The sequence below is a fragment of the Pleurodeles waltl genome, chromosome 3_1 (assembly GCF_031143425.1).
Source record: "Pleurodeles waltl isolate 20211129_DDA chromosome 3_1, aPleWal1.hap1.20221129, whole genome shotgun sequence".
Lineage (NCBI taxonomy): Eukaryota > Metazoa > Chordata > Amphibia > Caudata > Salamandridae > Pleurodeles > Pleurodeles waltl.
In genome coordinates, this window is record NC_090440.1 from 28,723,779 (window position 1) to 28,750,454 (window position 26,676).

Consider the following 26,676-nt stretch of genomic DNA (forward strand, 5'->3'; position numbering starts at 1 on the left):
ATTCCACACCCACAACTACACCCATATCTTTCATTATGCAATTCGCTACATTAGCCTATTTGCGTATGTTCGACTTTGAAAAGAAATACATTTTGCCTCACTCTAACCCTTTTCACAATGAAATCAAACTATGGAAACGCTATATAGACGATATCTTGGTCATATGGCAAGGATCCCTAGCTACAGTAGACCAATTTACTACGTGGGTAAATTCTTTAGATCCCTTCTTGAAATTCACATCCACTGCATCATCAACCAATCTACCCTTTTTGGACTTGATGATTTCAATTGACGAGAATGGCCTATTAGTGACCAGTACGTACCAAAAACCCACTGATCGGAATAGCTTGTTACTGTACGAAAGCCACCATCCGAAGGCTCTTAGAGATAACCTATCTGTGGGCCAGTTTCTACGCCTAAGAAGAAACTGCAGCACCCTTCTAGACTTCAACCAACAAGCTAGTGCTCTACAAGCAAAACTCTGTGAACGTCACTATCCATCTAAAATTGTTAATCTAGCTCGTAAACGAGCTAAAAATAATCAGAGAGAATGGCTATTGTCTACAAAAGAAAAAAACCCTCAGTCTCGGATTACATGTGTTTCCACCTTTACCCCGCTATCCAACGATATAAAAAAGTTGATCAATAAACGATGGTCGATATTGGAGAGCGGTGGAATCAGCATATCAAAACCACTTTTCGCCTTCAAGCGCACTTCGAACATCAAAGATTTAGTGATACATACACGCCCCCGAAACATACATGAAAATCATACACAAAGAACATTGTGGGATCTCCCCCCAATTGAAGGACATTACCCTTGTGGGAACTGTAATGTGTGTATACTAACCAGACGAGTAAAATTGTTGGACCTGGACCCTATAGGGATCTGGCATTTAAAGAAACATACAAACTGCAACTCCAAGAACTGTATCTACATGATCACATGTCCTTGTGGACTACGTTACGTAGGGATGACAACACGGCCAGTAAAAATCAGAATTAACGAACACAGGAGCAATATCAGATGCCGTAGGCTGACTACGAAACTATCAACACATTTTATAGACGCCCCCCATACTCCAGATGAACTTTGGTGGGTGATATTGGAAGCACCCACAGTCAGATCTAGTGACGCAAAATTCCTTTTCAGACTGGAACAACGTTGGATTTTCAAATTAGGGACATCTGTACGGGGATTGAATGATGATATTCCTTGGACTTTACTCTCACTGTAATCTACAGTGTTAGTAATTAGTTATGAGCTATTTTGATTCTCAACATATCAATTGGGATTTGCCGATATTTTGTCAGGCCCATTAGCATTCGTTCTAATTTTGACCTTTGATTATTACTTCAGTCATTTCAATAAATTTACTGAAGTCGTGTGGTTTTTAAAAAACTTTCACTTCATTCACGCTGAATACAAGAATTCTATTATAGACTTTTATTCCTTCTGACTCGGACTACTCAATTCCCTTTCAATAGTGAAACTTAGTCCGCTTTTTGTGTTTGCTCTATCAACATCCACTAGTCCTTCCTCTCTGTTCTTTACCTGCCGTAGACGCGTGCCGCCCGGCAACGCTAGATAAACGCTGCCTGAACGGGACCCGCTGTTTTTCGGGACGCGGTCGGCAGGGTAGGTTGAAATGACCTACGAACGGCGCACTATTGTGAGTAGGCTCCATGTTGAGCATTATCCTTCTTCCTTTTTTCAAAACAGTATGTGTCGATTCCGTTTTTCATTACGAGAGGTCATTACACTTTTCGTTATATAGCGGTAACAGTCGATCATGACTGCACACATTTTGTATTGACTTTACATGGATTCTGAAAGAGAAAGTGTTCCCATACCGAACTTCCTAATGCTCATTGAGTAGAGTGTGCTAGACGCCTAGAGGTATTGACTATTGCTGACTAAAAATCCATTATTACCTTGAAATTCACATTTGTTTCCCAATGATTCTGAATTAAGGGGAACCCCTCGCACACTCTGTTACTCATATCGAGTGCTGTTTTTTGAGGGAGTGTCCCTTATAATAGCTAATGTAACAGAAAATGTCAGCTGAATGATGAACTCTTTTTGGTTTTTGATGGATTCATTTAATGTTTTAGAGTTGAACCCCTTATTTAGCCGTTCATTGAATTCATGTCTAGCTATTTTGCTATAACTCTCATTGTTTATGACTACCAATACTCAGAACGTCAGTTCCAGCTTCTGACTAGCGATCCCAAGGAGCTCTCTCCTATAACCGGGATGGTAAGCTACAAAACTTTTTAAAAATTTTCCCACGAGTGGTGCACTGTATCACTTTGTTCACTGTGTCGGTTGTATTATACAATTTGCATTTATTTTTGTATTTTCTATGATCAATTTCATTTGTAGGGCGACCTTTTGATATAACAGACGCACTAAAGTAAGTGACTGTTTGACTATCCTTTTTCCCGAGTAGGGTAATTTATTTTAATTTTTGTTGGAGAAGTTTTTGTTATCCTTGGTCCTGATGAAGCGTCGGCGGACCCTGTTGGGCCAATAGACGCGAAACATGTAGACCTTCTATCAAGTAGGACAACAACTTGTTAGTTCCTCTTGTTTAAATGCTGAGAGGACGTGAGCATTACCACTCACCTTTCACCTCTCCCTTTGTTTTTAACCTTGGTCTCCATCTTATCACAACTGATTAAAATTTATGATTATAATAATTAGATGGATAACCAATTTTATCATTTTTCTCTCTCCATTATTGCGTGAGTACTTCAACCTAATTACATCTGCAATACGGTTAAGAGCTCCCCTCGGGGAGCCCGTTAGGCATTGCAACACCGGCCTAACGAGGAGTGTTTCCCGATGATGATACCATGCATTCAAATGTGATGCTTGAGGGCTCCTACTCCTATAGATAAAGGTTCCCGCACTTCTCTCTTTCTGGAACAGTGTACCTCTAGATTTGTTATATGTCATTTGGGAGACTGTACACTGGACCACTAATCTCCCGGTCCCTCTTCTTGTGATTTCCGTATTTCCATGATAGTCATAAGCAACCCTCCCTCCTCCCCGGTGGAGTTGACATAGAACAGGTTGCCATAAATATTATCGATGTTGGTACTCCAACAAATGTTTTGTTCCTTCATGTCAGGTTACAAGCCTTCAAAAAGAACTGAGGCAACTGCCTTTTGCTGGGAAACAGGAAGACTTTACTTTCTTAAAGGCACAGCTCTATTTACATTCTGTATAATGGCAGCCTATGGGCTACACTGCCCTGCATTGTTTTATTCTCATGAGAGGTGTAAATAGAATATGAGAATGTATTTGTTATTACATTTCTAGAATAAATAGATGTTTAAACGTGAATTTACACTACAACTGTTTTTCTTTTTAACAATTTGGCCTGTGTAGCTGTTCACATAGGCTGCACATTGTTATTCTTAAGTGTTTTTTGACAGACCTTTTTTTCAAATGGCTGGTATTTGCACTTAAGAATATACTTCACATCAGTGCTCCGGGGTCCCCGCAGGTGCGCGGAACTATTCAGTGCTTATGACTATCATGGAAATACCCCTACGAGAGAACTGGAGTTACAGGTAAGAAACCATTCCTTCCCTACCTATAACCACTTTAATAAAGTGGTGATACTTGGGGGAAATCATAAAATACTTATATTTAAGGCGATAACCCAGAACACTGCTAAGTGAACTTAAAACAAGATTGCTGCCTTTAACGTTTGAGAAGCGGTCATAAGCCAGTCACGTAATGCCTTGTCATCAATATTACTTTAGTACTTTCGCAAAATACCGTAAAAGTACATGAAATTACTGCAACTACAGATACCACTAAGTTAAAATGCCTCATAAGTGTAAAACTTACCAACACTACCCCAAGGTATCATCTACACACCATAATTTATATAAATCGAACATTTCATTCATATCCGTTCAGCCATTTTTGCGCTACACATGAATGCAAAGTCTATGGAAAATGCACTGATGCCTAAATGTGTTTTAGGACCTCTTCTTTTTTCCTTGCACCACTTGACGAATCTCCACAAAACTTTGCATCATCTGCAAATGTAGAAAAAGGAATAGGACAGCAAAGTTTTGTGGAGATTCATCAAACAGACGCAAAGTTATTAGCGAGCAAAAATCTGAGGAATTCCTTTCTCATGGAATCCTAACTATAACTACAGAGTGGCTACCAACAGTCTGTAAAATACATCTGTATGTGTGTGTCGCCAGTAGGAAGTCATAGTTAACACCATGTTTCCATAGAAAAAGCATGTTTTTTTTACTTGCCTACATCAGTGGCACTGTTCAACAAATCTTCACAAAATTTCCCAAAATGTGTGCCGGTGATTCTTGTTGTGCATGGAATGTTTTGGGTGATCTGTCAAGTGGGGGTCAAGAAAAAGAGGTGGGGGGGGTCAAAGAAGCTGTCTTTTCCATGTTAATTCCCATAGGACCTTTAGACACGACTACAGCCCGAACTGCTGGAGAGAATTACACCAAATTTGGCAGAAAGCTAGCTTTCCATAGGCAGATTGTGCGTTTGTTTATTTGCTGTAAAATTGTTCTGGAGATATTGAAGGGAAAATAAATTTGGATATCTAGGAACGCAGATCCTTTGTGATGTATTCACGAATAATGACGAGATCGTGCACAAAAATCCACAGCTCTGATTTGCTGCTAATACTTTAAACCAGGAAATGTTGGCATCTACCTTGGTACTCGACTTCACGTTCTAGTTATTATAGTCATATTTAGGGCAAAGTTTCCATATAAAAAACGTTTTTTGACTTGCCTATATCTTTGGCACCGTTTGAAGAATCTTCACAAAATTTTCCAAGTAAGTGTGCCCGACACTCTTGTTGTATATGGGAAGTTTCGGGGTGAAAGTGCATTTCCCATTTTAATTCCAGTAAAGATTTTAGACACTACTACAGCCCGAACTGCTAGACGGAATTACACCAAAACTGGCAGAAATTAGCTCTTGGTTCAGAAAGAGTGTTTTTTGTTATCTGGTGTAAATCCATGCAGTAGTTTTTGAAATATTAAAAGGAAATCAAATTTATATATCTGGAGTTGCAAAGGCTTTACGAACACGCCTAATCTCATGCGGAGATCTGATTGGCTGCCAACACTTCAACTAGGAAGTGTTGGCAGCCATGAGTCTCAAAAAGAAACATAAAAAAGAAAAGGAGGCTGGGTATGTTTTTCTTAAAGCCTTGGTACAGGGGTACCCCTTGGACCCCCCCAGCTTAAAAGTATTTTTTTTTTTAAATCATGGAAAAAATCTCTGCAGATCCACAAATTTTGCTGTGGGCCAGATCCAGACGGCATTGCAGGCAAAGTGGAAGTGGGCGCATGCGGCTCCCCTTCTAGGGCTTATAGAAGCCCCAGGGACCACCACCTCCTTGGGGCTATGTGCTAAAAAAACGTGGTGGGGGGTGTATGACCCCTCCTCCCCCTCTACGCCCCAGGGACCACTACCTCCCCAGGGCTTATTTATTATTAATATGATGGGGGTGGCGGCGTGGCTCCCCTGGGCCCTGGGGACCGCCACCTCCCAATGGCAAAATCATTTTAAAATAAAAGGGGGGGGTCCTGCGGACACCACCCCGGTCCCCATGGACTGCCACCTCCCGGGGGCTGTTTTGATAGAGGCAACATAGAAAAATAAATAATAGGGGGATCCTATGGACCACGAGGTGACCTACACCTCCCCGGCGTTACAAATCGATATAAAAGAGGGGGGGAAATTTAAAAGAATAAGGGGGGCCACGCTAACCCCTTGTGAAACCATGCATGTCACAGAGGACAGCCATCCCCTACGGCCAGCTCCCGCTACCTCCTAGGTGCCAACCCTCAGGAGGTAGCTGCTTGCTTTTGCTTAGAGGTAGCTGACAGCTCCCATCACGCAAAAGCAAAAATACCTCCACTTGCTTGTTTGCTGAAAGCGGAGTTATCTCTTTCCCTGCATGTAAACATGCGTGCAGGGAAAGCAATGAAAACATTGCTCCTGCAAGCAGGGAGTTGCTATTTAAAGCAGCTCCCTGCTTGCAGGAGCAATGCCGGCTCCCTACGGAGACAGGAGCCGGCTGGGACCCACGGTCCCCATGTCATTTTCTCTGCAGATCCAGCTTGTAAAGTTACCTGATGGAGAAGTTCTAGGAAGAATCGCATTGGGAAACTTACAGACACACAAGGCCACTGAAGACATTTCCTTGACCTCCTTTACACAGCTGTAGTATAGGAGATGCACTATACATTTACCCAAACAGGTAGCACTTACGAATTAGCCAGTACAAAGTATTCCAATTAGGTAGACATTTTGCACAAAACGGTGTCTCTTATTGGATAAAGCGGGATGGCAGGATTCATTCTGGCACTATGCTCATTTCACAGAAATGAAACTTCAGCAGGAAGCACTTAAAGAGATAAACAAAGAAGGTGCCCAAGCTTAACACCCACTTCTGTAAAGTACTAATCATCCTAATTTCTTGCATATGTTCAAGGCACAGCATATTGAAAAGTTATCTGTAAACTTTCATGGCGGTTGCGTCCTTGCTTTTTTGTGAGTGCAGTATATGAAGTAGTGAGTGTGACAAGTGGGTGCTTTCTTGTCAACTGCTGCTGAGAGCTGCGGGGTTAGGTCGTTGCCAGACCCTGCACCCAAACCCGCTGTACCCAGCCTCAGGCTGAGCATGGCACAGGGCAGGGTGGTTATAGAGACAAACTCCTGCTAAGTCCTGCCAAAGGCTGTGCTTGGTGCAGGGTTGGGTGGTTATAGGGGGTTGGTTGCAGGGCCTGGCCGCAGGCCAAGTCCTGTGGCCAACCCTCGCTATGCACAGCCGAAGGCCTTGCGTGGCACAGAGTTGGGTGTTTATAGGGGGTTGGCTGCAGGCCCTGCAACAAACCCCCGCCGTGCACGGCTAAAGGCCATGCATGGCATGGGGTTTTGGATGGTTATAGCGAGTTGGCTGCAGGGCCTGGCCGCAGGTCGTGCATGGTGGTGGTTGAATTAAAGTGTAATTAAAATTACTTTTTGGTTTAGAAAAAAAACGGAGAAATTGACTGAAGAAACCAAAGGTTACAGGGGCGCTATAGTCAGGAAATATGTTTAAAAATATCATAGATATTGACTTAAAAAACACAAAGGTTACAGGGATGTTTTAGTTAGGCTCACATTTTAGACATACAAAACAATAGAAATTCAGCTGTTAGAGTTATTTCAAGAAACTCTAACTCGTGCCTTAAGGTAACTATAACTCGCGCCTGCGCCATGCACTGCTAATTACCCTGCATATTTCAACACTCATGACATCTTTCGTAACATCAATGATAATATCAATGTAATATTTGCAGTAACATTTCTGAGGAAAAAACTGTGCATGGCGGGGGCACAAGTTATAGTTACCTTAGGGTATGAGTTATAGTTACTGCTGAACTTCTATGGTTCTGTTCATTTAAAATGTGAGCCTAACTATAACGTCCATGTAACCTTTGTTTTTTTTAAGTGAAATTCTATGTTTTTTCTATTACATTTTCTAACTATAACGTCCCTGTAACCTTTGTTTTTTTTAGTGAAAAAAAATAATAAATATAAACAAAAGTCTCTTCCACCTTAGCTCTTTCCTGGAAAGTTTCTGGGGTATCCGCCAAGAGGGGGCTGAGAAAAGGGGAACAGTCCAAAAACCACTGAACGAATCTACAACAAATGTGGCAGAAAGCTAGATCTCGGCCCAGAAAGCATTCTTTTTGTGATTTGCTGTAAATCCATTCAGTAGTTTCTGAATGATTAATGCTAAAGAACGTTGTACATTTCACGCTGTTGAGGGTCAGTGAACCCAACAGATCTCATGCTGAGGTCTCATTGGCTGCCATCAGATCAACAAGGATGTGGCTGCAGCCATCTTCGGACTCGGGATTCAGTCCTTATCCCTAAAAATAGGTTACAAGAAGACATAAGCAGCCATCTTAGGACTCAGGATTCAGTCCTGAGTCCTAAAAAAAGGTTACAAGAAGATATAAGTAGGTAGGGTATGGATAGCCTATCCTCCAGAGCATAGTGGTGGGATTCCCGTGTCCCATGCTACTGTTAATACCCCTGTGGGGTGGGCCAGGGCCTGGTGGGGGGGGGGGGACATTACTTTTGGGGAGGGGGCATGTGGCCCCTTCTCTAAGCCTTGAAAAGGACCCAGGGACTCTCCTCCTCCAGGGGTGAATCATATTAATAAGGGGAGGGGTTTTAGGAAGCTGGCTTGCTGTATGGTGGGTACCTATGGTACTTGCACCTTATACCAGGTCCAGGTATTCCTGATTAGTGTAGTGTAGGCAGTGTCTAGAAGCCAGGCTCCCTAGAGGTAGCAGTGAATGAGCAGCCAAGGCTTATCTAGGAGACATGCAAAGCTCATGCAATACCACTGTAGTCACACAACACTTACACACATAAAAGAAAACACTCACTGCAAGAAACCATCATTGAATTCCTGAAGAGAAAGACCTGAAAAAGAAGGGGGCCAAGTCCAGAACTCTGAGAAGTGTCCGGTGGTGGCAGGAATCGCTACCTACCCATCTGTGGTTTCAGAAGTTGGTCGACAGTAGGACAAAGACGGTCAGCAATGCAAGCCTGGAGTTGGTGAAGAGTTCCTGGAGGATGCAGTTGACGTCCTACGCCAGATGGTGATTGCAGTCTGTCTGTGGCGTGGAAAAACCACCAACAAGCCTCGGCAAAGGCAAGAGTCGCAGTTGACAAAAAGTGGAGCTGCCAGGGATCAGCAAGATCCCGGAGGACTCAACCCATGGGATTGAGTCCAAAGGGACCCTCAGCAATGCAGAGAGTCCACAGAAGAAAAGGCAGCCCCCACAGAGGACCCACTGGAAGAGGACCCAGGAGTTGCAGAGGAGCCCACGCAGCACAACTGAAGAAGGGTCCTGCACTGCAGGAAAATCATGCAGAGGGCTGTGCATTGCAGGGAAGAGTGCTGGAGGCTGGGGTTACACAGAGCCTGAAGATCCCTTGGAGGAGATGCCAACAAGCCTTAGTAGCTGCAAGAGACGCAGTGCAGGGGGTTATTGTCCTGCGTGGGAAGGCAAGGGCTTACCTTCACCAAAGTGGGACAGCTGTTAGAGAGGACCAAGGGGACCACTGCAGACCACCAACTGTGATGCAGACTCCACGCAGCTCAGGATGAGAGGATGGAGCCAGTGAGCACCAACAAAACCTCAAAACAAGCTAGCTGGCACACCCCAGAGCTCAGAAACAAAAAGTGCAGCTGCTACCAGCTCGAGAAATGATGGCAATCCACCGGGAACCCTTCTGAAAGAGCCATTCGCAAGGCAGCTCTCAGTGACTACCACCGGCAAATCAAGGAAGCCAAGAGAGCAGCCCTCACAGCCCTGTCGATATAGCAGCCAACCACAGGAAAAAACTATTCAAAATAGTCATGGAATAGTCTAATCCGTCAGCCACAGAAAACTCTGCGACACTGTCTCAACAAACACTATTTTCACAGCTAGGATACCACTATATACAACAACTTCAACCCCCCCAACTCACAGTTCTCAACATCAACAGCCTTGATCAGCTAGTGCACACCAGCTGGATGATTACTGCATGGACACCGCTCACCACACAAACCATCACGGCCATCATGTTGTCCATCCACTGTGGAGCACCCACTGTCTTATGCCCCACCACTCTTTCGGCCTCAAGTCAGCACGGAACTCACCAGCATGCTCAACACATCTATCACCATGGCAGTCTTCCTGGGCAGATGGAAACACGCACATATAAGACCCCTTGTAAAGAAACCCTCAGCCGATTCCAGCAAACTCAAAAATGATCAACCAATTCCTCTAGGTGCCTGTGAGTTCTGGTTGTGTGACGGTGTTATTGACAGGCGCAATTGTGAGCTCTGGAGTTGGTTATAAGGTGTTCAAACTACATGTTCATCTAATGCTTGGCCTCTCTGCAGAGTGTACAGAGGTATGGTGACGTGCCAGTTGTAATTACTATTCTGTGGAAAAGTGGGTGAGTGAGATATAAATAGCTATTGCAATATGAACATATCTGGTGAGGAGAGTGTCAGAAGGTGAGGAAAAAGGAGATGGTGGAGAGGAAGTGACATAAGAAGTTAGATGCAGATGAACAGCGTGAAAAGATAGTGATGAAGATGGTGGAGATGAAGTGTGAGACGTGCACACAGGATTTTAGAACGAGAGATGTGGGGGAGGAAAAGGATGTGGCTCACAGTGAGAGATATTGCAGAGGATGAGTGATGTGAGGGGGAAAACAGGAGTGTTGGGGAAATCAAAAGACCACTGCTGCCCCCACCCACACACACAGATCTTTGTTATATTTAATTCACATTCCTATATTTTCAAAATTAAAAATTTTCAGTTATAATTCACAATATTATTATTGTTACTCCGCTACCTGATACCGATTAAAGATTAGAGTTGACAAGCACTGGCAAAGTCAATGGGTCTGGTTTGTTTCACATTTGTGGTGTTTAATGTCTGTATACAATTACAAAAATCTTAGAGAGAAGCACCGGAATACCGGTAAGGTGGCATGCTATTTCGAGCACGAACAACTAGTTCACATGCTTTAGGTCCTGCCCTTTATTACCCAAGCCATGCCGCCTGGAAAGGATTCACAGCTGTGCTTCTGTGAACATGACTTTTAGGACCGCACTCTGGAGCACGCTTAGAGCCATATTACAGCCTTCTGATTGTGGTGGCACTCTCTCTTTGAGTTGAGACTACCCTTTTTTAAGAATTTCCACAATATCAGCACTTTCTTAGCAGTTATGAACTTATACTATCACATTCCTTTGCTTGTATCACTCTAACCTCTGGACCTACAACATCTATCTTTCTGAACCCACTGTATCGCACCCTCTCCTTTCCCACAATACCCTCTCACCATGGTATCACATTTACCTTTTAACATTGGCAGTGCTTTAAATGGGCTGATACTGTCAGCTACTGAGCACCTGTGGATTTTCCTTTTGATTGAACTATCTGCATTTCTCAGCAGAGTTGTAATACTTAGTACTTCTCAGTAACAAACAGGCACCGTGGCCAGTACTGACCTTTAGCTTACAAACCTCTGCTTTGTGCCAGTGCTTTTACCCTTTTATTTTACTGCAGTCCTCTAATTTGTAAGCTTAATATGTTATTCAGAGCAAGGTAAAAGGACCTCTTTACATAACCCAGTCCTCACCTGCCCCCAAATCTGGACAAGGAAACAATTTGCCCATTTCATTAGTGCCCTTTAAGAGTGTCCTTTGAGATACTGTGGCTTTTTAGCAACTTGAAATTAAAATTTTCTTTAAAATGCATCATTGAGATCCATCTTGTTCTAATCCTCCTTGAAGCCTACTTGAGGAAAGAAGGCTCACTCACTGCAGTCTAGGTTTGGACATTGTGCATGCAGGCAGTGGACGGTGCCAGTGGTGGAAGTGGAAGCCGACAGCTCCAGTGGGTGAAAAAGATGGAGCCAGTGGAAGAGGTGGCTGGCAGCCCCCTAACACAAATGTGAGTACCTGCAATCATTTTTTTTCTTATCCATATTAAGCACTGGAGCACACTATAACATGCACTTTACCAATCTCGCATTCACTAGCTTGGCCTTTAGGTGAAATCACCACAGCGCTCCAAGGTCACACTTCTAAGGCTCTATACAAATGGTAGATAAAGTACAATAGGATAGGAAAGTCAAATGTAAAAGAAGTGGCTACCATACCATAAAACAAAGCAACATAGAATAGCATAACATAGCATACAACTATCTCTGCTTTTTTAAACAGAAAACAGATCCAAACACAACAGAACTCAGAAATATAGGTTGGCAGTGCGCAAAGAATCAGACATTAATTCCTGTTATTTTAAACGAGGACAAACAACTGGTGGACATGCATGGAATGATTTCCTTGAGAGCACAAGGCTAATCGCAGTTCCCAGCACTAATCAGTAACCATCACTAGCCTTAGTTTACCTTACCCCTCTCCAGGGGTAGTAAGCGCCATATAAATCCAATGACAGTGCTTAGACTGAAAGTCTGTCGCTGGCTCACCTGCACCGGTGCGCTCAGTGCCGCACACACCAAACATCCTAGGCAGACTATGGCTGACGCGGGCCCCATCCTCTGGCTCCTGTATCACCCTCGAAGGTAGTGCGCTTGTCTTCCTCCTTGTTATTCACCTCCGCGTCCTGTCTGCAGAGGCCCTTCATATACCTGGAAGGGCGTGGCGCCTGCACGCAGGGCCAGGGCGTGTTCGTGCTTCTAGGGACCGAGCCTGTGGCTCCCAGAAGTGAGACAAAGCAGGCTTCTGAGGTGAAAAGCAAAGCGTCCTGAAGGCCCGCGCTCATCATAAAGGGCCTGTTCGAAATTGAACAATATGCCTCTGCTAGCCCGAGGCGTGTGGGCTGTCCACGGTGTCTCACACAGTGCAGGCGACGCAGCACGTCGCAGCTTACACCTCTCAAACATGGTAACATCTCGAAAAAAACAAACTGAGTTCCATTAAAGTGGAAGCAAGTAACACAAGGCCTTTTGTGGCTTTAAAATCGGGGGGAGACTCCGACCTAAATCTGGTGTGTTGGCATTTATGAGCAGTGGTGGTGACAAAGAGATGGCGTCTGAGTCACACACTGGAACAGCTCACCCTGAGCTCTGTGTGCAGCGCAAGACTTGGGGCGGGAAGAGGCCTCACAAAAGTATCACGTACTGAACGGGACTAGAATTTCCACATGAAGTCCAGAACATCATTTCCTCATTGCATTCTCTTTCTAGGGACTGAACTAGCAGCATTATGCAATAATTTTGCCACGTTTGCAGATGTTAACACTGTCTGGTCACAGGTTTTCCTCCATATGTACCGTTTTAACATCCAAATACAGCAAGAAGTAACAGGCTCTGTGTCGCTGTGTAAGAAGTACCTTTCAAACCGATTATGCTAGAAACTACATTTTGTTGAAGTCTGCAGATTATGCAGCAGATGATGGATTAAATGGCATATGCAGCAATTCAATGATGTACAAAACGTGGCTACAAAATCACGTAGCTCCAATGGGCCTGAGAGTGATTTATCAGTCTTTAGCTGCACAGGTTCAGGTCCCCCTTCATTTGTGAATCACACAAGCTTGAAACATAATTTGGAATCTGGATGGTTGCCACTCAGGTAGCCACAACAATTCTAACAACAGAATTCTTTCTATTTGGAACGAAGAAGAAGCGCTTTACAATTTCGCCCAAAATGATTTTGTCATGTAATTAAAACAAGCTTTGGTAAAGCCTGTAGATCTCGCTTTTGGCACCTATTTTATTTGCCAGTGGCTTTTAGCCATGGTGCATAGCATCCCCGATGCCACGCACACAAAACGTGGCAGCTGTTTTTTTTCTCTTTAGTAACAGATCTGAGTTGTTTCGGTAAATAAAACGTCTTTTTTTTTATAGAGGGCGGGCTGAAGTGACGGGCAGAGCAGAAGCGACGGCGGGATTGTGTGTTGGGGGGCAGAAGCAACAGGGAAAGGCACGGGTGAAAGGCAGAAACAACTGGGAGCTGGAGGTAAAGCAACAACTACACGGGATGAGACTTGGGGAGGGGCAACGCAAGGCATGGATGAGGCAAGCAACACGGAGGTCGTGGGTGGGGGAATGGACACAGCAAATTGGAGCTCTGTGGGGTGAGCAAATGGGTGAAATGGAGCAGCATAGAACTGGTGGAGAGAAGCACACAGGCGAGAAAGCAAAGCTGGGGAATAGAGGGTAAGATCATGGGTAAGAAAGAGGAGCATGGCAGCGAGAGGGAGAGAAGTACAAGAGGGAGTCAGCTGAGAAACACATGCATCTTACAGAACGCTTAAACAAAAAGAAACAATTGACAAGTGAGCAGTGGAAGGACAAAAGTAACATGTCCATGGTCCAGGGGAGAGACAAACACAAGCAGAGGAAGGCAAGCCCATACATAGTAAAGAATAAGAAGCAGGCAAACGAAAGTGACAATAAAGCCAACAATACACCTCGCAATAGGCAGCATATACGCTTTCCAGTAGCCGAGACTTAAAAAATTGGGTTAATGTACATGAAATTCGACCTCCAAGCCCAGAAGGCAGAGATAAACTGAGCCCCTAGGCCTAATCTTATACGTCTTTTGTCCATAGAGCCTTACAAGAGCACCAACCTTGTGCTAGGAACCGTTGGCATTGCCACAGTAGATTCATTTAATTGTCATTACACTGGACTGCCGGCAGGCTAATCTGCAGAATACAGTTTGAAGGTTTTAACAGGGTTATGGAGCCAAGATCACATCTAGCAGCCAGGGAGAGACGGCTAGTTTTCAGGGATGTTCAGATGTTAAAACAGGTTAGGATGGTGTACCGTAATGAGCCTTAACTGTCACTTTAAGTTCTGTGTGTTCGGATAAAACACTGAATGGTTTTCCCAGACCTGTGTTGAAGACAAGGATTGTGAGACACTTACGTGGCTAGTCTGAAATCACACCTTTTTCTTCATTTATAGCAGGACCAGCGCCAAGAGACCGTCTCTGAGTTAGTGTGCCGGTATGAATGGCATCATTTATTCATTACATAATTCTGAAGCGATACAAATGCAGCTGAGCAGCATGTCCTTCACAAACCAGTAATGCATACTGTACAGTGAGCTAGAATTAAAGAGCAGTGTCAGTTTTCACTGGTGCAATAACCTTTCACCAGCCGAGAAAATACTTCTCCCTATCGCATAATCACTAGCTTTCAAAAGGTCATAAAGTCACAGTAAGGAATGGTTTCTTACCTGTAACTCCAGTTCTCTCGTAGGGGTATTTCCATGATAGTCATAAGCACTGAATAGTTCCGCGCACCTGCGGGGACCCCGGAGCACTGATGTGAAGTATACTCTTAAGTGTATATACCAGCCCTTTGGAAAGGGTCTGTCAAAAACCACTTAAGAATAACACTGTGCAGCCTATGTGAACAGCTACACAGGCCAAATTGTTGAAAAGAAAATAGCTGTAGTGTAAATTCACGTTCAAACACACATTTATTCTAGAAATGTAATAAAAAATACATTCTCATACTTTATTTACACCTCTCATGAGAATAAAACAATGCAGGGCAGTGTAGCCCATAGGCTGCCATTATACAGAATGTAAATAGAGCTGTGCCTTTAAGAAAGTAAAGTCTTCCTGTATCCCATCATGCACAGCAACAGGCAGTTGATTCAGTTGTTTTTGAAGGCTTGTAATCTGACATGAAGGAACAAAACATTAGTTGGAGTACCAACATTAATATTATTATGGCAACTTTTCCTATATCAACTCCACCGGGGAGGAGGGAGGGTTGCTTATGATTATCATGGAAATACCCCTACGAGAGAACTGGAGTTACAGGTAAGAAACCATTCCTTCTCTCGTAGGGGATTTCCATGTATAGTCATAAGCACTGAATAGACTAGCAAGCCCATCCCCATAACCGCGGCGGAGTAGACAGAATAATACTGAAGAAAACCTAAATCATGCAAATAAATTCTTAAGCGAGGCCTGTCCAACCTGCGCATCTGCCCTAGCATCTGTATCAAGGCAGTAATGCTGTGTAAAGGTATGGACCGATTTCCAAGTGGCTGCCTTGCATATCTCTGTCAAAGGGATATTTCTCATTAAGGCCGCAGTAGCTGCCTTCCCTCTAGTAGAATGGGCTTTTGGCCTGCCACCAAGAGATTTATTCGCTAACTGATAACACAACAGTATACATGAAACAATCCATCTGGATAATGATTGCTTAGACGTGCCCAACCCTGTTCTAACTGGGCCATAGTTAACAAAGAGCTGCTGTGATTTACGCAAGCATTTTGTCCTGTCCAAGTAAAATTTCAAAACCCTCTTTACATCCAGAGAATGTAGGGTTCTCTCGGCAGGGGTAGTCGGATTTTGAAAGAAAGTTGGTAATGAAATGGTCTGGTTCACATGGAAGTCGGAAGCGACTTTTGGTAAAAATTTTGATGCGTCCTCATCACTACGTTCGCAGAATGAAAGACCGTGTAGGGTTCCTGGGCGCAAAGGGCCTGGATTTCACTGTCCCTACGCGCTGATGTGATTGCAACCAGAAAAGCAGTTTTCCACGTGAGATTTTGAAGTGATGCTTTATGTATTGGCTCGAACGGAGGTAGCATCAGACGCGAGAGGACAACATTCAGTTCCCATGGAGGAGATGGTCTCCTAATGGGAGGGAAGACCTTTTTTAAGCCCTCCAGGAAGTCCCTGATAATTGGGATTCTAAAAAAGGAGGGTTGAGAGGGGCTCTTTCTATATGCCGTTAGAGCTGCTAAGTGCACTTTTATTGATGTCAATTGTAAACCCGATTTTGCCAAACTTAGCAAGTATGGCAGGATAGTTTCCTCTCCGCAGGATATCGGGTCAACGTAGTTGTCCAAACACCACACACAGAATCTTTTCCACTTGCATGCATACGCCGATCGTGTGGAAGGGCGCTTTGCCTCCCTTAGGATTTCCATACAGTCCTGAGGTAGGTTCAAGTGTCCATATTGCACTAACTCAGGAGCCATGCTGCCAAACTCAACGATGAGAGGTTGGGATGAGATATCTGCCCTCGGAACTTCGTGAGAAGGTCCGGACGATGAGGCAGTCTGATGTGTGGCTTGAGTGACAGGTGAAGAAGGTCTGGAAACCACCATTGGCGTGGCCATTCTGGAGCAATCAGAATCATCTTGGACTGAGCATTGGATAGCTTCTAGAGGACTGCCGGTATCAGGGGAAGTGGTGGAAAGGCGTAAAGAAATGCTCCTGACCAGCTTATCCACATTGTATTCCCCAGCGTCCCTGGATGGTAATATCTTGAGGCGAAGTTTTGGCAATTTTTGTTTTCTGAGGTTGCGAATAGGTCTATATAGGGGGTACCCCACAGTGCGAAAATGGAACGAATGACGTCGTCGTGTAATACCCATTCGTGGTTCTCGTCCATTACGCGGCTGAGAGCATCCGCCTGAGCATTCTGCCTGCCCGGCAGGTGAGTTGCCACTAACAACAGGTTCCTGGCTAGAAGCCAATGCCAGATTGTCTGAGCCTCTCTGGATAATATCCTGGACCTGGTGCCTCCTTGTTTGTTTACGTAATACATGGTGGCCACGTTGTCCGTCTGGAGGAGGAGAGTTTCCGTTTTCAGAGAAGGTAGGAAGGCCTTGAGGGCAAGATGGACTGCGCGAAGCTCCAGCATGTTGATATGATACAGACTCTCTCTCTGTGACCACTTGCCTTGGACTCGAAGATGATCCATGTGCGCTCCCCATCCGAGCAGCGATGCGTCTGTTACGATGGTTTGAGTTGGAGGCTGTTGTTGGAAAGGAATCCCCACCAAGAGATTGTTGAGTGAACACCACCACTTGAGGGATTGTAGGGCGTGGGGGGAAAGAAGGACTCTGCTCTCCCAATAGTCCATCAGTTGGCACCATTGATCCTCCAAGCACTCCTGTAAGGGTCTCATATGGAGGCGAGCATTGGGAACGAGGTGGATACAAGACGCCATCGAGCCCAGTAGAGAGGATATTACGCTTGCAGTGGTCTGTGGTGTTCTCTCTAGTTGTTTGCATTTTTGGAGAATCGATAATCGTCGTTCCTCCGAAGGAAACACCTTTCCTTGATTGGTATCTATAATGGCCCCTAAGTAATGCAGCCTCTGAACAGGCGTTGCTGTGGACTTGAGAAGATTGACTTGAAGACCGAGGTTCTGGAGCAGCTGTTGAGCCCAGTTGAAATGTTGTTGAGCCTCTAGATAGGTGGAGGCCTTTATGAGCCAATCGTCTAGATAGGGGTAGACAAATATTCAATGCTTCCTCAAATGGGCGGCTACCACCTCCATGCATTTGGAAAAGGTTCTCGGTGCGGATTTGAGGCCGAAGGGTAGAACCGCAAATTGGTAATGACTTTTGCCGACGGTGAACCTTAGGAATTTTCGATGTTTCTCGCTCACTGGAATGTGAAAATAAGCGTTGCGAAGGTCTATCGCGCAGAGCCAGTCGCCCTGACGAAGTTGCGGGTAAATTTGGTGCAAGGATAGCATCCTGAATTTCTCTCTGTGAATCCACTTGTTTGCTGTTCTTAGGTCTAGAATGGGACGAAACTCTTGTTTGTCCTTCTTTGGCACTAGAAAATACCTCGAATAAATCGAGGAGACAGCTGAGGCGAAGCTGGAAGTAGAATGAGTGAGGCCGAGGATTCTGAAGTGGTATAAACCCTTCTAGGCCTCTTTGACTGTCGCCTCGACGTCGACACACTCCTCGACGTCGAAGTACGGTGACGGCGGGTGCCTCTTGGCGTTGATTCCCCTCGATGCTGAGATCCTCTCGACGACGACCTTCCTCGACGTCGATGTGATGACGGGGACCGTCTTCGACGGCGAGCACTCTCCCTCGACGCCGATCGTCCTAGTCGCGTCGATGGCGACCCGGACCAAGATCTTTTCGACGGCGAGCGTCCACGCCGTCTCGACGGCGAAATGGCTGTCGACGTCGAGCGATGCCTCTTTATCGACGGTGAGCCGGTTCTCGACGGCGAGCATGTTGGCGCCGTTCCTGGCCTCTACGTCGATGCCCTCGACGTCGTCGGAGACCTATGCCGTTTATGAGCAGGTCTGGCAGAAGTTGCAGAGGAAACAGGGTTAGCCCTGGTAGAAGACTGACCTTCTCCTCGCTCTGTGATAGATTGACCACTTCTTCTCCTTTCCTCTCTTGCCTGAAGTCGAATTTTCTCCCTATCACGAAGAGTTCTTCTGGAGAAAGTTCTACAGATGTCACAGGAGTCAGGTTTGTGGCTGGATGGAAGGCAAATTATACAGACCTGGTGTGGGTCTGTTTTAGCCTTTTTTCTGCCACAAGAAGGACATTTATCAAAAAGTGAAGGCATTCTAAAATAGAAAAACCTTAAATTTCTGTCAGAATTTGACAGAAAAGGTTATCAAATGTTCACTCAATATTAAAATCGTCGAGTGAAATTGAAATTCAAAAGGTTTTAATTGAATTTTCTGTCAAAAAAGCTTTGTGAGGTAGAGCTCAATGCTTCAGGGTCCTGTCAGAAGGAGCCGGAAAAAAGAACTGAAGCAACTGCCTGTTGCTGTGCATGATGGGATACAGGAAGACTTTACTTTCTTAAAGTCAAAGCTCTATTTACATTCTGTATAATGGCAGCCCATGGGCTACACTGCTCTGCATTGTTTTATTCTCATGAGAGGTGTAAATAAAGTATGAGAATGTATTTTTTATTACATTTCTAGAATAAATGTGTGTTTGAACGTGAATTTACACTACAGCTGTTTTCTTTTCAACAATTTGGCCTGTGTAGCTGTTCACATAGGCTGCACAGTGTTATTCTTAAGTGTTTTTTGACAGACCCTTTCCAAAGGGCTGGTATCTGCACTTAACAATATACTTCACATCAGTGCTCCGGGGTCCCCGCAGGCGCGCAGAACTATTCAGTGCTTATGACTATACATGGAAATCCCCTACGAGAGAAAGATCCTATCCTCATGTGTATGGCAGATGCCCAACTCCAGTTGTTTTTCCTTCAGCCCATAAAAGAAATGGAGATGCCAGGAAACGACCTCGGATATAAAAATGAAGACCACATGTTTGTGGTTAATAAGTGATGTGAGTAACAAGTGTTGATATGCCGACGTTTTCCAATGCATTTTAGCAGCATGGAGCACTCTTAATAAGATGAGAGCATTCTGGCCGAGATGGTCAAGTGGTGCCAACTGACAAGTGCCCTCCTGTCTGAATCTCTAACCTGTGCAGTGCACACCTGTTCCAAACTATCAGAAAAGTTATTGGCCCTAGACTCAACAAGAACCAGCAGTGTACAACAGTGGCCGAGCCAGGTGGGAGCAGGTTGTTTCCCAACGTCTGGGTGAAGGTAGAGAAGGTCTCTTAGACTTCTTTTTTCAGGCAGAATGGACTTTTAGGGGCTCATCTCATTTAGGCAGAGCCATGCCTCCTGGGAATGGTGAAGACCAGGCCTTCTCTGACTCCCTCTGCAGCCACCCGCGTGCTACCGTGTCACTAGTGTCCTCAGGCAGCGAGTGATTCTCTTACAAGCCGCCCACGCCTGGGCGCGATATCATGTTAATATTCTTCACTTCCACATTGGTTTCATGAATGGTACATGATTATTGATCCATGGCGGAGAGTCCAATCATTTTTCCAAACTGTTAGACCTGGCATCCTTGGGATAGTACCCCTAACCTTTGGCTTTATACTTCTGTTTTTTTTTTGCTGACTTTATTTTTGCTGCCTTTAGGACTTTACACACTTCACCACTGCTAACCAGTGCTAAAGTGCTTGTGCTCTTTATCTAAAACATAGTAGAATTGCCTTGTACCCAATAGGCATATTTAATTTATTTATAAGTCTCTAGTAGAGTTTACTACATGTGCCCCGGGCCTACACCACTGAGTGTGCCACCCGATTAAGTAGCCCTTTAAACATGTCTCAGACCTGCTATTCCAGAGCCCATGTGTACAGTTTAAGCTGCAGAGTAAACCTTTTCCCAGGCCTAAGCATTCCTTTTTAATACACATGTCACCCCCTAAGGTAGACCCTAGACAGCCCTAGGGACAGAGTGCAGTGTAATTAAAAAGTTGGACATGTACCTTTAAGTTTTACATGTTCTAGTAGTGGAAAACTCTTAAATTCGGGTTTCACTACTGCAAGGCCTATTTCTCCCATAGCATAACATTGAAGTTGCCTTATTACATTTTATAACTGTAATGTCCAAAAGGGAAGATATAACTGGTTCATGTGTGGTGTCTCTAGAATCCTGATTTAAAATCCTAACTGATGGTGAAGTTGAATTTTACATTTCAATTCTGAAAATGTCACTTTTAGAAAGTTGTCATTTTCTTACCTTAGCCATTTGGTGCCGTCACCCTGTGTCTGGTCATATGAGTGGGTGTAGTTGGCAGTCGGGCTTTGTGTATCCCTTCTAGATAGCCACACATAGTGGGAGCTTAGGTGAGACTGGATGGGTAATTACTGTCAAGATGGGAGAGAGAAGCTGGGCACAGCCAACCTACACTTGAATAGGTTGCGTCCTGCAAAGGACTGCATGCCCCCTGCAGTTAGTCTGGAGCCAAGCAGGGAAGACAGGGCATCTGTGCATTTCAAAGGCATGCCTCTAGAAGCTTCTCCCCACTTCAAAGTCACAACTGTGTATAAAAGAAGTACATTAGATACAACCACTGAAGTACACTTTTGGACCTGTGAGTACTCTGCCAAGAAGAAGGGCTACTGTTGTGCTTCAAGGCCTGCCACTCTGCTGGACTGCTGCTCGAAAGGAACTGCTGTCCTCCTGTGCTGACTTGCTGCCCTCTTGCCTGGGGAGGAACTGGACCTGCAACTCATCTTGAACCCAGGACCCTGGAGTGGCTCAAAGAGCTAGACTGTTGATCTGAGCCTCAGAGATATAAAAGGCACCACAGGAGCTCCTGGACCCATCTTCAGTGATTTCCTGATCCCCTAGTGGTGCCTCTCAGGTCATGGACCCTTGATGTGGTTCGAGCTATTGAAATCAAACTTTTGGGCTCTTCTCGACTGCAAACAAACTTGTTTGGACCGGAACCTTGCTGCTTACACCATAAATCAGCACAAGCCGCTGCTAGGCCATCTGTTCACACAGCAGCATTGTCAGCTTGTGGGAGACCACCAACACAAAGCTCTAGCCCACGTGCCCGCAACATCCGGCCTCATCTGTAACATGTAGACCACTGCCGGTGATGCTCTCCTTGCTCCCGGCGACTCCCGCCAACACGAACGGGACTTTTGTCCCAAAACTTGAGACGGTAAAACTTCAGCAGGGCTAATCTGAGACTGTATTCGACCCACGCTCCATCGCACGTCACCTGAACTTTTGACTTTGACCTAACCCGACATGACCAGATATACCCAGTAGACGCTTTATGTTTTTAGTGTAGGAGGCTGGCCTGGTTTGTAGTGGGTACCTTGGGTACTTGCACCTCATACCAGTTCCAGTTATCTCTTATTTATGAAGTAGTAGTGTTCTAGCAATAGAGGTAGGTATAGCAGAGCAGCTTAGGCTGAACTAGGAGACATGCAAAGCTCATGCAATATCACTTATAGTTACACAGCACTGATACACAAGTAAAGACAATACTCAGTGTTACCAAAAATAAAGGTATTTATTTGGGTGACACGGTACCAAAAATATCTTAGAAACAATACTCCTTCTGGAGATAAGTATTATACACAATATATACACTAGACACCAAAATTAGACAAGTAAATAGTCATAGAACAATGCAAATAGTAAGAAATGCTATAGAATGCAATGGGAGAAAATAGGTCTAGGGGCAACACAAACCATATACTAAGAAAGTGGAATGTGAATCATGAATTCCCCCCCTAGACAAGTGTAGTGTGTGCAGAATCGCTGTGAGAGTAAGAATACAGTAAAGGTAAGTAAATTACCCCACCCCAGAGCCCAGAAAAGCAGGAGCAAAGTACTGCAAGTTTCCTTAGGACACACTACACCTCGTTTTGGGGATTTTGCAGCAGCCAACCAAGTCTGCAAAGAACAACTGCTGGATTATTGGACCTGAAGACCTGCAAAGAAAGGGGACCAAGTCCAAAAGTCGAAAAAAGTTCCAGGAAGGACAGGAGCCGCTGCAAACCCAGAAGAGGGTGCAAAAGAAGAGTCCCCGGGTAGTCAAAGACTGCAGGAATGCACCCTAGGAAGATGCCAGCGGGTTCCTGCATGATGCAAAAGATGTCCCACGGCGTGAAGATTGTTGCAGATGAGATTTTGGGGGTGATTCTAAGTCTGGCGGGCGGCGGAGGCCGCCCGCCAGACTTCCCCCTCCAAAATACCGCTCCGCGGTCGGAAGACCGCTGAAGGTATTCTGGGTTTTGCACTGGGCTGGCGGGCGACCGCCAAAAGGCCGCCCGCCAGCCCAGTGCAAAACTACCTTCCCACGAGGACGCCGGCTCCGAATGGAGCCGGCGGAGTGGGAAGGTGCGACGGGTGCAGTGGCACCCGTCGCGAATTTCACTGTCTGCAATGCAGACAGTGAAATTCTTTGTGGGGCCCTCTTACGGGGGCCCCACGACAACCCATACCGCCATCCTGTTTCTGGAGGGCGAACCGCCAGGAACAGGATGGCGGTATGGGCTGTCAGAATCCCCATGGCGGCGCAGCGAGCTACGCCGCCATGGAGGATTCAAATGGGCAGCGGAAAACCGGCGGGAGACCGCCGGTTTTCCACTTCTGACCGCGGTCAAACCGCCGCGGTCAGAATGCCCAGCGGGGCACCGCCAGCCTGTTGGCGGTGCCCCCGTCATTTTAGCCCTGGCGGTCTTGGACCGCCAGGGTTAGAATGACCCCCTTTGTGTTGGAAGTCACCAACAAGCCTTGGCTACGACAAAAATGCATTTTGCATCAAAATGGCACTGGATGGACCCAGATAGGACCTGGGGGCCTCAACTCTGTGTGAGGAGGAAGAGGGAGCTCTCAGCACTTTAGAGAGCCCTCAGGATACCAGCCAGGACCCCCAGGAGTCACAGGATCCGAATTCAAAGGAGGTGCAAAACGCGGTTGATGCAGCACAACAAAAGAAGGTCCCACGCTGCCGGAGAACAACTCAGCGAGTTGTGCGTCACAGGATGGAGTGCTGGAGACCTGGGCCAGGCTGTGCATGAAGGAATTTTGCAAAGAGTGCACAGAGGCCTCAGGAGGCGAAGAAAACGCAGTACAGAGGGGTACCGTCGCTGTTGGGGAAGGCAAGGTCTTACCTCTTTCAAATTGCGTCAGCAGGACCGCAGGACAGTCTATGTTGATGATGTCCACCCTCTGTGTCCTTAGGAGCACGCGCCATCGCTGTGAGAAAAGTCCCAGGGTACCGGTCGTCATCTTGGAAGGTGCCTGCTTGGGCAGGGGAGTGACTCTGTCAGTCCACGGGAGATTTCTTCGGCCCTTCTGGTGCAAGATGAAGACAGGGAGTCCCCAGAGCGTGCACACTGTGGAAGTTGCAGTTGCTGACTTGGAGCTGAGGTTGCTGAAGAAAAGTGTCTCTTGTAGACACTTTGTTGCAGTAACAGCGTTTCTTGCAGCAGGCTGTGGTTGATCCTAGGTCAGAAGAGTCTGAAGTTGTTGCAGAGGATTCCTGAAGGAAACTTGCAAGCAGAATCTGAAGAGAACCCACAGGAGAGACCCTAAATAGCCCGGAGAGGGGGATTGGCTACCTTATCAGGTATGGACCTATCAGGAGGGGTCTCTGACGTCACCTGCTGGCCCTGGCTACTCAAAGGCCTCCAGAGTGCCCCCACACTTTGCAAAGCAAGATGGCTGAAGTCTGGGACACGCTGGAGGAGCTCTGGGCACCACCCCTGGGGTGGTGATGGACAGGGGAGTGGTCACTCCCCTTTCCTTTGTCCAGTTTCGCACCAGAGATGGGGAGAAGGAGTCCCTGAACCGGTGTAGGCTGGCTTATGCAAGGACGGCACCATCAAAGCATTTCCAGAGGCTGGGGGGGCTACCCCTCCCCAGCCTGTAACACCTGTTTCCAAAGGGAGAGGGTGTAACACCCTGCTCTCAGAGGAATGCTTTGTTCTGCCTTCCTGGGACTGGGCTGCCCAGACCCTAGGAGGGCAGAACCCTGTCTGTGAGGTGGCATCAGCTGCAGTGCAAGCCTCAGAGAGCTGGTTTGGCAGTATTGGGGGTCCACGGTGGAGCCCCCAGGATGCATGGAATTGGCTCCCCAATAACAGATTTGGAATGGGGGGACAATTCCATGATCTTAGACATGTTACATGGCCATATTCGGAATTACCATTGTGAATCTACATAGAGGTATTGCCCTATATGTAGTGCACACGTGTAATGGTGTCCCTACACTCACAAAGTCCGAGGAAATGGCCTTGAACTATGTGGGGCACCTTTGCTAGTGCAAGGGTGCCCTCACACTTAGTAACTTTGCACCTAACCTTCAGCAAGTGAAAGTTAGACACATAGGTGACTTATAAGTTACTTAAGTGCAGTGAAAATGGCTGTGAAATAACGTGTGCGTTATTTCACACAGGCTGCAATGGAAGGCCTGTGCAAGGGGTTGTCTGAGCTCCCTATAGGTGACAAAAGAAATGCTGCAGCCCATATGGATCTCCTGGAACCCCAATGCCCTGGGTACCTAGGTACCATATAGTAGGGACTTATAAGGGGGGTCCAGTATGCCAATTGAAATTGGTAAATGAAGTCAATGGCCTACAATGACAAATTTAAAAGCAGAGAGAGCATAAGCTCTGAGGTTCTGGTTAGCAGAGCCTCAGTGACACAGTTAGGCACTACACAGGCATACACAGTAGGCCATAAATAATGAGCACTGGGGTCCTGACCAGCATGATCCTAGTGAGACAGGCAAAAACATACTGACCTACATTGTGAAAAATGGGGGTAACAGGCCAAGGAAGATGGTACTTTCCTACATTTAGGCTCTATTTAAATAACCTGGAGTGGGATCTGTTTGTGTGGTGTTTCCACTGGTTTACTATTTGAAGTGTTGCACAAATACTTTGCCTGTACGTTAAGCCCGTCTCTTCTGTGCCAAGTTGTCAGGGGGTTGAGCGCAGGTTAATATGGGGTTTGCTTGTGCCTTACCCTGACAAGGATTGTAGTTGCTGCTTGACCAGGGCTCACACCCCAGTCAAACTGTAACCTAGTTTCTAACATTGGTGTTCAGCGGTGAGGATAGAACTTGTGTTTGTGCAGTGCTATACAGTGATTTGGTGTACACTACTATCCCATATCTAAGACCAGTTTGAGTTTTAAATTGTCCCTGATTGGCCTTTTTGTTCTGAATTCATTCCTAGTCTATCTGGCTGATTGTGTTTGTGACTTCTCCTGAAAAGATGGAGTTTGAGCATGTAAACGCGGAGAGCTACACTGTTGCTCAGCTCAAGCAGTTTTGTCAGGAGAGGGGGTTGCCTGCTAAAAGGAGCAACAAGAAGGTTGAGCTCCAAGAGGCCTTGAGAGCTTCGGCAGAGGCCTACCAGCAACCGTTTACATCAGAAGACCAAAAGGATCAGAAAGGATCAGAGCGGGACCCACAGGACGGTCTTGAATGTAAGCTGTTGAGGATGGGTGGGGTAACCTACTTGCAAGATTGGACATCACTTTCTGTACAGGGAGCAGCAGTGTGTCTTCTAGGGACCCAGCATTAGAGGAATAGGAGGACAAGAGGCAGCAAAGGAGGCTCAAGCTAGACCTGGCCAGATTAGCTGGAGAAGGAGGCAAAGAAACTGGCCATAGAGGAGAGAATTAATTTGAAAGTTTGGCTCATGAGAGGAGCCTTAAGGAGTTGGACATCAAGGCTAGACAGGCTGAGTCCAGCAGTGATGGTGGCAGCATTTCTTCAGTGCCCTTTGGAGATAAGAGGGTCCATATTCCATATCCCCAAAGGTCTGGTGCCTGACTTTGTTGTGCAGGAGCGATATTGACAAGTGATTCACGTCTTATGAGATTGCCTTACAGATGCCAAGATCCCCAAGGAGAACTGGGGGCTAGTCCATGGAGGCATATCCCTAGCGAGGGGAGGGACACCCTACAAGCTCCCTAGAGAAGAAGGGCAGAAAGGTGTATGCCTCGAAGAAGGGAGCCCTTGTCA

At 45.9% G+C, this 26,676-nt stretch overlaps 1 protein-coding gene and 1 long non-coding RNA gene across 2 annotated transcripts in view; one reads left to right on the plus strand and one right to left on the minus strand.

Moving 5' to 3' along the window:
- LOC138283715 (embryonic protein UVS.2-like) overlaps positions 1–12,377 on the minus strand; it is a 630,013-nt gene extending 617,636 nt beyond the window's left edge. The window contains exon 1 of the mRNA XM_069221759.1: positions 12,077–12,377. Within this exon, the coding sequence (XP_069077860.1) occupies positions 12,077–12,145 (69 nt within the window). The 5' untranslated portion in view covers positions 12,146–12,377. The remainder of the gene's footprint in view (positions 1–12,076) is intronic.
- Positions 1–26,676, plus strand: part of LOC138283717 (uncharacterized) — a 383,289-nt gene that overhangs the window by 95,178 nt on the left and 261,435 nt on the right. The gene's annotated exons all lie outside the window — the stretch shown is intronic.